The sequence below is a fragment of the Denticeps clupeoides genome, chromosome 12 (genome assembly GCF_900700375.1).
Source record: "Denticeps clupeoides chromosome 12, fDenClu1.1, whole genome shotgun sequence".
Lineage (NCBI taxonomy): Eukaryota > Metazoa > Chordata > Actinopteri > Clupeiformes > Denticipitidae > Denticeps > Denticeps clupeoides.
In genome coordinates, this window is record NC_041718.1 from 12252223 (window position 1) to 12265065 (window position 12843).

Here is a 12843-nt window from a genome sequence, read left to right on the forward strand (position 1 = left end):
CACACTGTCACATAATAACAGGTATCCTGTGGTGGGCATCAGTCCTCCTCTGACAGTTCTATGCGAAAAAAAAGGGCCACTGATGCCTGCAGGAAAATCCAAAGGAGCAGTATCTGTGTGTGTGCAAACAAATGTGGTTTAGAGGGTGTGTCCGCAATTATGACTGGGGTCAGGTTTCTGCATGAGCTCTCCAGGATTTCTTGTTGCATCAAATCATGAAGCGGGTCTGGCTAATAGCGGCCTGGGAAATTGGACTTCGCGCCTGCAGCTTTGTGCATCTGTGCCAACGAAACTGTTTATCACGCAGACAACAGAACACTAATGAGCTCCAACAATTATACTGGGGACAAATTTAAATGAGCTGGGGAAAAACATGGTGGAAAACATGGTTGCACCTTGAATTTAGAAAATCAGTGGAATACTGAAGGGTAAATATCAAAGTATCAAATAATAAAAAAGCATATCAAATAATGGTGGAAATAGCGTGAAATAAAATAGAACAAAATCAAGAGACTCTATTTTTTTTCCATAAGTAATAAATACAGTTGGCACTAGCACACTTGGAAGAATGTGCTTTTTGCCATTAGTTGCTCATATTAGATTTAGCAGTCGCATTTATCACCGCAGACGCTTCTGCTTAGGTGCTCCGTACATGCAGCCAAAACAAAGCCTCCGGAATGAGGAAATTGCTTTCGGTCAAATAATAAATTGGACCTTCATATAAACAAATCAGCACTTGTGATCCTGTAGCGGACAATAAAACTATCGTTCATTCTGGTGGCAATCAATAATCATTTCACCATCTGATCTCAGTGTTTTACCTCCACATCCGTTGACAGTCATTATCATAGCTATACATTTAGCAGACGTAATGTTATTTGTACCAACATCAATATTTTATTCATATATAACTATTTTGATGGAGTTATGCCAGACAGTTATACATACAGACACGTTCAGCTGTGTATTGTTTCCTTACTTCAACTGAATATGCCAGAAAGTTTTTTTATCGTTGCGCTATAGAACTACTGATATTGATAAATCCTGTTTTCCAGAATCGTCATAGTTTTGAATATGCATAACATAAACATTTAATTACGAGTTATAGAATGTTACTAAAACAAATTTTTGCTCAGCCCTAAAGGTCAGATGTACTTGTGCTGCACTACATTTCAGTGTTTCAAGTCAGAGTGTTCCGGTGTTCTGTAGGTTAGCCTCTGAGGGCCTGAGCCTAATGAAGAGGAGGAGAGGGGATCGATGTCACTGACATTGTGCCAGCAGCTCAGGGAAAATGGCTTCTTATTACTCACTACTGACTGGTAAGTGGAACCCAGAGATCTCCCTTGTGGGGAGAATGAAAAAAAAAATCTAATCCGTAAATTCTGGTCATTTGGTGTAAGCCTCCCTAATACATGGTGAGGCTCCAAACAATGCAGCAATACCATGATGATTGAACAAATTCTAGAAGGAATGTCTGGATTGAGGCTGTGGAGATGTTCCATCTACAGGTCTAAATGAAAGGCACGTCACCCTCACTCAAGTCGAATGCCATGAAGTTAATGCTACAAGAGAACTTTGAAAGGACAGCTGAAAAAGACATTACATGTCACATAATCGTGCAAAAGTGCTGTGCTTATGTGCTGATGGTTCACCACATAGAAACCCTTATTTGAGAGAAATGGCTACTCCTGGGCCCTGCCAGACTATAACTGTAATTAACGTAAGTAAAAATATGAATCAACGTTTATTGCTTTTTGAACAAGGGAACAGTAAGTCGCTATGAACAGTTCTTCAGGATAAACATAAAAAGAAACAGCTTTTTTCTATTATTAACATTGATAGCAGGCCAGATCAGTAAAGGTTCTTCTCTGCTTCCAAGGCCTTGCAATAAAATGCTATTTGAAATGACTCTGGTGGGAAACAATTCCTTAAATAAAACACAGAAACTTATTCCAGGTTTTCATACATGGTCTCCAACAGTCAATTGATGGTGCCATGCTGAATTATTTATTTTCCGCTTTGAACATTTACAGTAAATGGTAGGTCAGGATTAGCACAAAGTTAACACAAGTCCTTGATCGACTTGCATAACACACTGTTGCATAATAGAGATGAACAATGTGGTAGTGTTTTATTTGAAATGTGATTCCATAAAACACTTCTTCACCATTAGGCAAATGCTACATATTAAATGTATCAATACTCCATAATGCATGATTCACATTACTTTCAGCAGCGCCAACTGTGCTGTTGATGGTGAGGTTTTTTTTATTTGTTTTTAGTCAGTTTTTGATTTGATTCGTGAAAAATGAGAACTGTATTTTGACACATGATAATGTAAGGCTGCAAATGAATGTTGATTCATGCTTCCCTAATTGTATTATAATTGGCCACCGTATCGCATGTAAGTGTAAAAATGATTGCTTGAAGTCATATTTAATCCCTAAATGACCAGGCTTTTCATGTAGTCAAGTGAGTGCATAAAACTCAATGAGCGACGCACGGCTCTCGGTGGTTGGTTGGATTATCCCGATTAGCACATAGTGCACACGGTAATAACAGCTTTTCATCGCGACGCATTGATTGAGGCCCTGCCGCTGGCTGAATCATTCCACTGTGAATTTCTGAATACAATAAGCTAAGCAACTCAAAAAAAATAAAAAAGCTCACCTGCCCAGCTCTCTTTTCCTTATACTGTGTACCTGAAATGGATTGTCAGGGGAAGATTATCCCGTTTCCAGATGTACGTGGATGTCAAACACTCCTAAGGACTCAGGTTTGACCTGCTGATGAAAAAGTACGGTTTTCAACGCACTAAACCTAAAGGCTCAGTTTCCCGTCTCCCTAGTCCTAGGCTAAATGAGAACGTCAATGAAGTTATCCATTCAAAAGTAGACATGATGCCTTAATGGCCCAAAATGATGCATATAACTTGTGAAGATCTTAGTACAATATAAAAAAAGATAAAGTGAAGTACAAATCTCGAGGTTTCTATTTTCCTAGTACATGGACATTTTGAAGAACTAATTATTCTACATTACGCATACAATTTCATTCGAATTACAAAACAATTACAGATTCACACGACTACCTGTCAGGCTCTTTATATAAGCCGTGCCCCAATTTCTCAGCTGTTTTGGCAAAATTTTGTCTCTTTTACTCAGAAGTCGGTGTGACGATGGGGAACGTTGCTATAATGGGTGGTCTGCAGCTACAGGAGAGTCTAATGCCCCAGCGGAGCGCCGCATCTGTTCCATCTCTCTCTCCAGAGAGTCGTACCTGCTTGCACACAGTCTTTTCTGAGGGCTGTTTTCAGGGGTGGCGATGCTGCTTACACCCTACTCTCAGCATCAACAGGAAGTTAATGAAGTGCTTGCAGTGAAGGCTGCAGTGCCACTCGCATCCTGTTACGATGAACCATGCAGTGATGGATTAGCTATTTTTTCCTCTGGTCTCCCTCAATCTGCTGCATGGAAGACAAGTGTCTCTACTGTGACCCTCGTATTCCAAGTCTAGAATAGCGGGCAAGTTTGTGTTCTGACATGATATTAAAAAACTGACGGCCCAAACTATGCAACTGGAAATAACTTGTCTACTGTTAAATAAATGATAACATCTATGAGGACCCTACAACAGGAACATTGAGGTTGATATGGCTCCTTAAAAGCCACTGATCAGCGTCCTGTGTCTGCCTACAAACCTCGACAGCAGGCTGCTCCATTCCAGTGCTTCATCGCCCTCGACCACCACTCGTACCAGCCGCCTCTTGACATTCCATCCTTGGCGGAGACAGACCTGCTACTCTGATTGTGGGGCGTGTGGCAGCAGCAGATCATGAGCCTGTCCTTATCTCCCAATATTAAATATTCCATATGACTTTGGACAACTTTGGATTTCACACCGGTGAAATATGATTATTTTATAATTATCTCTTTTATGATGTGATTCAATATGATTCTTCTATTGATGTTTTACTGTGCAATAACTCACTTATTGACTTAACTTTGAACTCTTACATAACGTGCAATGCTGTGCTTGAGCCATTACTGCATACTTATTTTTAGTGCTTATTTTTACTTTATTTTTATTTATACTCATTAATGTACGTCTTTCCCTCCGTGCAGTTGTAGCAATTTCCTTTGGGATAAATTAAAAGTTTTCTGATTCTGATCAATCACTTATACTAGTAAGCAAAATGGTCATCTACTTTTAAATCTACCTTTTCAATCGTCTTGGCCAATAATGTCCTTTTTTTGTGTGGGATCTATTCAGTCAAGCAATAGTACATCTGCATTTGAAAGCTAGAAAAAGAGTGACTTATGTTGAATAAACACAGAACGTCACTTGGACGTCAGGTAACTGCACTAAAATACTTTAAATATTGTAGCTACCCACTGAGCAGGGAGACTGGGGCATGAAGCACTTGCTCTGTGTGGCAGAGACATTATTTATCAAAAATCATCTATCCGGAGTGAGAACAAGCTGGATCACGGGTTTGGAACAGACATGCAGAAGCTGATATTTCAACTGCAACTGGGGACAGAAAAGATATGAAAGGATGTTAATTTCCAAAAGCAAACAAAAGAAAGTGAAAGCGATGGTTGCCCCCGAGTTAAAATGTGACTGCACTTTCGCTACAACACTCATCAAAGAAAAACACATGAAAAAGAGCGGTTCCACTTTTATCATCTGAGAGTGACAGGCCATATCAAATTTTAAAAATGCATGTGAGACACTAGTGCAGCAGAGAGAGAGTAAGTAAATTAAAAAACATAAGTCCCTGACAAGTTCAATTTTGTTTTTGGTGGAAAGAGCCCGAGTCTCCAATCAAAGAGGGTCCGGACCACACTGTATACTATAATACATTTCGAAGACAGATGGCAATCATGTGACCAATGCAATGACAAATTGAATAATAAAAAAAAAAAAGTAAGTTCCTTGATGGAATTTCAGATAAAATTGTCCATTTAAACTGTTAATTATGCAAGTAAACAAGTGTCATAACCTTCATTATATTCAATATATGACAATGTTTTAGTCACTATAATATTTTATTGATATATATCTCCAAGCCCAACATTGAAGTGCTTTTAGACAAAGTGAGCGCACAATGATGCCTTACAATAAACAGAATGCATGAATGGTTACTGGTTTCAAAAGAATTTTTGTCTTAAAATACACAATTAATTTTTTTCTTTTTTACGTTTCCAGGTCAGGAAAGCAGGGACGCTAGCCTCTATGTAAACCCATATAAGATAAAAAAAAAAATTACAACGCGTATATAAAATGTAATAATATTCCCTGTTGATTCAAAATTCTTCAAGGGGCAATTTGCATACATATTAAGGGACGAGTACACAATTCAAGGGCAGTACTTTTATTGACCATGACCAATGTTGGCACAGTGAGATAGATTTACTTGTGACTTCTTGGGTCAGTGACTATCTGGGTGACAACCTGAACTGCCACTGACAGATGGTGTCTACTGCATCAATTTGCACCCATCACTTTAACACACTTTAATGGCTTTTGTCTGGTGAATAATCCCACGCCAGCTTTTTTATTATTATTTAGGCAATCATCAGCAATCATTGTGCATTTTTTAAAGCACAAAAATGCATTTTGTTCCTGAGGGGTTGAAGGACATCAAAACAGACCATGGGTACTGCAGCATGATTGAGAAACAAACATGGTGGTCTGGTCTGGCAACACTACAGTCTACAAGAGGAGATCTCCAGGGATGTCACCACAATTTTTATATCTATGCAGTCCTTCAGCTCAATAATGATATTTTCACCTATTTAAATCCTGGAAATTATCATCTTGCTTTCATTTTACAAAATGATAAATTAACAATTTTATTTTTAGAATTGTAAAACATTGCAAATGTAATTTCTTCTCACATTTCAAAAAAGCTATTTTAAATTCACTGGACAGACTGAGAAAGACAACCAACTGACCGCTGCTGTCTAACATGCAATAACAAAGCCTCCAAATCCCCACGAGGCTCTACGTTTACAGGAAAAAGAGATACTGGCTCTTTCATTGTAAGCATGAAACGGGACAACATGTGTCCTGCTAAGGCTAATTTAACTAATTACCTGATCGGATTCATTTTCCCTCAAGGCTCAGACAACTCGGAACTGCATTACTCCATTCCCCAGTCACCTTCCTTAACGACTTTATGTGCATTCCAAGCAAAGACCATTATAAAACACAAGGATTTAACATCAGGATTAAAGCCAAACTCCACAAATTGCCCGCTAGAGCTGAGGGAGAGGACATTGTTCCTTCCTTTGTAATGCTGGATTCTTCTACCATGTCAATTTCATATCCATAGTCACTGGTTTAAATGAATGGTTTTGTCTTTTCATCTTCGAAAGCCTATTAAAAGCAATAAACTGGACAAGCAGTGGAGCTCATTAGGAGATTAATTATGAGGGGACAGGTTGTCCCAGTGGCAGCAGCCTGATGGGGAATTTGCTCGACTTTTGCTGCAGATTGGCTGGAGTGCTGGACGCGGCAAAAGGCGAGCAGCATGGCAGCAAGGGTAAGGAATGAAGCCTTAAAGGAACCCATTGAGTGTTTGAAGCCTGACGTCCCACTGCTCGCCATTTTGGGCGTTTTCTTCTCTTCCCATCGCCCGTCATTTGCGGAGAGGCATTCAGGCCCTCTGCTGCTTCCATAATGAAGTGCACCGTGTCGCACCTGCTGCTAAGGTCTAGACGAGGATGAGGACTCTCAAATGGGACCAACAAAGATCAGTGAACAGTGTTTCGGAGAGGGAAACCAATTCATCAATTCTGGTCCCAAGGTGTCCCAAAACATCTAAACTTCAATATAGTTATGGGGAACGTAGCCACCAAATGTTGGAAAAAATATGAGAAACTTTTCTGATAAAATCCAGTGGGGAAAAAAATTATGGCGTTAAACATTCCCCAATGTTTCCAAACCTCATTCTAAGGCTTTTGTGCTTTGTGAACCATATTGAAGAGAAGAAAGATAGCCACCATTGCTCCATGGCCGGCTCCTTCAAGGCCATGGAGGTCAGCTTCTTCCTTCACTGAGCAAGCCCTGAGCAAGCTCCTACCCACCCTCCAGAGCCCAGAGCAGGACTCCTACCCACCCTCCAGAGCCCAGAGCAGGACTCCTACCCACCCTCCAGAGCCCAGAGCAGGACTCCTACCCACCCTCCAGAGCCCAGAGGGTCAGTGCAATAAAAGCCTCCTCCACCATGCCATTCCGCAGCTTATCCAGAAATAACAAACACCACCACAGTCCTTGTGGCAGACGCAGTCCATTCATACTGCTTATTGCCCGGAGCAACACAGTGTCAAGCAAAATTGGTTTAGTCCAGAGAATCATGAAAACCCAATGGGTGGCGGATGAAAAAAAAAATGAGTACATGCACCAAGGCTAAGAAAATGAACAGGCAGAGTAGGTAAGAAACCCTTTGATTTACCCAAATGATGCAGATTTCCATTTGCGACAGGGATAACTTCTTCTACACGGTGGAGCAATAAAGTGGCCAGGGCTACCTGCGACATCAATGGGCAAAGAAGCATGTCGTCTTCAAAAGAGGGAGGGGGGAAAAAAAGAGAGACAGACATTAAGTGGATTCACATGATGCTTTAAACCAGCTTTTCTTATGCATATATAATATGGCTGTGACACAGTTCATGAGAAGTAAGAATGCAGAGAGGCCTCTGTGGACAGTGGCAGAAAAATTATGACAACGGCGAGCTCTCAGAGCTGAGATGAAGGAGAATGAATGCAGAATCACACATCCTTTGGTGGGTGGGAGAGGGAGTGCATGCTTTTGTGTCCAAATGGGACACGTAATAAGTGGCAAAGACCTAAGGCCCTTTCCCCCAACCTTCTGGAGGAGTCGCTCATGTCCACTAAATGGAGATCGGTATTCTAAATGAAGACCAGTTTAAAATCACATTCTAAAGAAAGAAAATAACCACTCAATAGCAGCAGAGTAGCAGTAGATCAGCCCAGCAGTTCCAGTAAAACACGACATGTGTGTTATTTCCACTAAACCAGTTTAAATGTTCAGGCATCATTTCAGTATCATTTACATTTACATTTACAGCATTTATCAGACGCCCTTATCCAGAGCGACTTACAATCAGTAGTTACAGGGACAGTCCCCCCTGTACACTGAGGGTTCAGTTGGGTTCAGTGTCTTGCTCAGGGACACAATGGTAGTAAGTGGGACTAGGCGAGTGTGTTACCCACTAGGCTACTTCCACCCTACATGATCATCGGAATGGATATTACCTCATGGGTATCAACATATGACTGGGGGTTTTATCTTAGACTAAAATGCAAAATACTGTTGGATGATTGTGGACCTTTTCATTAATCTTGGAAAAAGGAAGGAGGCAAAGTATCTTATATTATTCCTTACCTGCAGAAGAATTGTATTGGTAAATAAATAAATGAATCGAAATATGAGGTTGATAAAACTCAGAATGAATCTAAAATAGGTTCTATACACACTGTCATGTTTTACGATTTCGTAGAATACAACACGCTGAAATGAAGGCAAGAGTAGGTGTGCACAGTATGTTAGTGGAGAGAAGAAAGACGCTTTGATGAGATGACGTTCAGAGGTGGGAATATCATGATGAGGGATGGGCAGGAGCAGACTGAGCTTTGCTGTAGCTGAAAGCACTCACGTAATGAGCAAGGAACAAAGCCCTGACAACCCCACCACAGCAGTCTGACCAGAAGCGAGGAATGGCAAGGAGAGTGGATAAAAAAAATAAAAATACAAATATAAAGAAACAGACAGAATGTCAACCTGAGAGTGCTGAGGGGGAAAATACAAGACGATGGGATTCGCTGCCATAAATACAACATCTACATTTTGTCCCAGAGCCTAATTGCTTCGGCGGCGTGAGTGATGGTGGAAGCGGCCCCGTGCGGTTGAAATGTTCTACACCGAAAGCACGTGCTGACTGGCAGGGAGGAATAATGAATCAGAAGCAGCCTTGCTACAACACCCTGGAGAAAGAGGTCAACAGAGGCAATGCTGTGATGCCCATTTCCATCATGACCAGCTTTAGGGTCTTCAAGTAGCTCCTCTACGCTCTTGAGCAAGATGGGCTAACCCAGTTGAACCTTGGGCATCCCTTCAGTCGTACTTTTTGGTAGGTGCCCAGTTCACCTGCGTTCATCACAACTGGATGTCCACATGCTACATATTACACGTCCCTCACTGGTGACATTGCAACGAGATAATAAGTGTTATCCATCACAGATGTCGTGGGTTGTAGAGCTGTGGCTGATGGGTGTAGGACTGGAATGCTTTTTAGAACCCTGAACATGTGTTCGCTGCTAGATCACATTTCGCCAGTGCACACTTGGACAGCGAAGCTCTCGCAACACGACACCATAAAAGCTTATAGCAGCCTGAAGGATTGGGTGACAAAAAGAAACGTTCTGATGAGCAAGTCCACAAAGATAGCAGAAATCTGCTGTTTCTTTACACTGGGCTTTAATTAGACTCTGAACAAGAGCAAATTAGTATTCTGCCCGATGCTCATCATTTGCTTGCATGATAAGAGCAGGATTTAATGAAGATGTCTGTGGGGGTTATTGTCTTCTGTAGAACCAAGAAATCACGCTCTAATGGCCTGGGGACTGATTCGAAGGAACAGTTGGCAACATATAGCTCTAATCAAAAACGTCCTAAAACTCCATTAAGGTGGGATCGATGGCGAGTCGTCGCCTGGCCAAGTCATACATTTAATAACAGGCTTTTCAGAAACAGGTCTTCAGAGTCCCCTGTCGTGTACCATTACATACATGCACAATGTCATGGGGGAAAAAGGTCTCCTTCATTGCATCTACTTCTGCTGCATTTCTGCAGGAGCTTTCAATGAAAGTTTAATTTCTAGGAACGGCCAATATTAAAGCGGAGCTAATCAAAATGGCTTAAGGCTGATTTATGGTAGGTGAGGTGTACTCTGTGTCAGTCATGTGGGGGCGGTTTATTCCAACAAAGCTGTCAGAAACAACATTCCGTGCAGGACTGCTAGATAATCATTCCTCTTATTGCCAGTGGCAGAACTGTTGTTCCAGGATCTGTTCTTCATGACACTTCTACCCAATGTGTTTATACCGTGTGGAGACAGTGAGTGGAGCTGAACTTTAAAAACACCCCGTCCACAAAATCACGATAATACTTAATACCAGCATAATACATCCATTTACTAATCTATTACTATGGATTAATAAGAATACGTTCTGTCAAAACCAAATAACATCTTAAATACTATGATAATGTTTGACTAAAAGGTACAAACCCTTGAGTCTGTCTTGACTATTTTTTCCATTTATTTAACTTCTTAAATAAATTGCATGACGATGAATGGGCTATGACATACAATGTACACTCTTAAATATTATAGCAATATTGTTTTTTGACACAAATGTTAATTAGTGTTAAAAAGTGTTTGTATTATGAAACAAAATTTACTTGAAAACTTTGAAAAATAAGATCTAATTCCAAAATGGAAAGTTCTGCGAGTCAGAAAACTAAATTCAAATAACAAAATGCCACTCAACCAATCAAAACTACCATTAGAATTTTCAGCAATTAAGTTTAACTAATACATGTACCATTTCATTTTAATGTATTTAGCAAAAGTCAAAAAATGTATGAGGCTTGATTTCGGTATTCACACACTCAAAGTCTGAAATATCATTCTCTATGACTGAACACAACACAACGCAATTCATCTGGGCTCCCAATTACAGGCATTTGAGCTGAGGGGTGTTAAGTGCACACCCACGTGTGCCAGGGAGAATGAAACCTCTGTAAACTCATTTAATCCTTCTCTTAATGATTTACTTCATTTCATTCTTGGGAAGGAGGGGCTAGTGCTGTTGATTTAATCGCAGCAGAGGAGGAATTTAAATGACCTGCTTCAGAGAGAATCCATCTGCGTTATTCACAGCAACCATCAGTGTGCTTCCCAGTAGCTCCAACAGAAAGAATGGATTTTGTATTTACTATAAAACATCGCCTCATTCATCACCACCGCAATAACACAAGCTAATTGATCACAGTCCCATTCGAAATACCATTCCACATCCCTGAATTATTAAATTCCAATCAGTAATCATAATTCTCTTCTTGCAGTGCAGTTGTCGGAATAAATCATTAAAGCTTTTACTAGTTGGAAATGTGACATTTTGGCAACTGCTTCCAAATTTTGTACAATGGTAGATTTTGTCGAAGGAATATTCTATGCGAAGGTCAGCTAAACCATTCTGAAGATCTTGATGCAAGTCCATTTAACTTGATGGAGGGGAGGTTTACTAAGCCTTGTGGGTAAATTCACCTCTACGATGAATGGGTTATGCTTCTTGCCCCTCCTAGCTGCCAACGATAAGCTGTTATGCCATGGGGTTAAGGCCTATAGAAATTTCTCTCTGCCTCCTGTAAGTCTCCTGTTATCGCTGAGGAGCAGCTTCTGTGGTTACATAACTACAATCGGCAAACAGGCCCTCTCTGAAACTTCAGAAACTGTTTAAAGGCTGGCGAACACCGAGTGCTAGCCTCAGATTAGTGCTTGCAAGGCCTAATTGAGCTTAGGACTGCCACTGCGTGGGAACCAGCGTGGGCCTGTTTCCGTCGAACTCCAAGCTAAACACTGAACGGGGGGAAAGTGGCCAGATCTCAAGCTGTGCTATCGGCTACAACGTGCAGGCCCCACCCACTGCTGGAAAGGAAAATGACCTTCAGCAATGAAGCCTTATCAGCACAGGAGCTAGATACAAAGCATAGAAGAGGACAATTCTAGCATAATCTCTCTCTCTCTCTCTCTCTCTCTCTCTCTCTATATATATATATATATATATATGTGTGTGTGTGTGTGTGTGTGTGTATGTATGTATATATGTATATATGTGTGTATATATATATATATATGTGTGTGTGTGTGTGTGTGTGTGTGTGTGTGTGTGTGTGTGTGTGTGTGTGTGTGTGTGTGTATATATATATATATATATATATATATATATATATATATATATATAAAAACAGCCCTCAGAGATCGATGGTCACCCCATCACCTCGTCCGATAGGTGGTGCGGCTGAAACAACTCGTCTCCTTCCTGCAACAGCGTCTCATTTCGGCCACATTCTGCCCCGTCGCTTAACAACCATTCAAGGGCCATATGGCCAGGTTGTCCAAAAGCTGGTTGGGGTGAGTGACCCTGAAATCAAAGGGGTAAATTCTCATTAGTTCTAGCTCCCCGGTTCCATCAGCACACATTGATTTATATGGCGATCCAAGAAATAGGTTGTGCAGCCCCGGAAGAAGCATAGGCCGAAAAAAAAACGGGCCAAACCCGTAATGACAGATCAGGACTGTTTAGGAAGGCTGATTCCTTTATCTGAAGCAAACAGGGAGCACTTCCTGGCATGGACGAAGTATGTTTTTTTTTTTTTTTTTTTTTAAGGCCGCTGATTTCACCAACTCAGGCTGTGAGCTGGGTAACAAGCTGCGCTTATCTGAACAGCAGCCGAACAAGAGCCACATGACGAAAACGAGGCGAAAAATAGATCGAGATTAAACTGTGAGGGCCAAGGGCTGCAGCAGTCATAGCCAGATTCTGAAAGACAATCATCACTTCAAACACACAAAAGGATAAAAAAAAATGGCATCTTTCAACATTCTGATTTGATCAAGTGTGCCAGCTAATTCAGCAGGGATTTGAACGTATTTTTAGTTAAATCTTTACCATGTTTTCATTAGTACTAAGAAGTTTGATGAAAAAAGGTCTATGTTCTTTATAATGTGATGTTTGCTGATGAAAATC

The 12843-nt window shown here is 40.8% G+C and overlaps 1 protein-coding gene across 1 annotated transcript in view; it reads right to left on the minus strand.

Annotated features, from left to right (window-relative positions):
- iqsec1b (IQ motif and Sec7 domain ArfGEF 1b) overlaps positions 1–12843 on the minus strand; it is a 115765-nt gene that overhangs the window by 76227 nt on the left and 26695 nt on the right. Inside the window, exon 3 of the mRNA XM_028997524.1 lies at positions 7463–7570. Within this exon, the coding sequence (XP_028853357.1) occupies positions 7463–7570 (108 nt within the window). The remainder of the gene's footprint in view (positions 1–7462; positions 7571–12843) is intronic.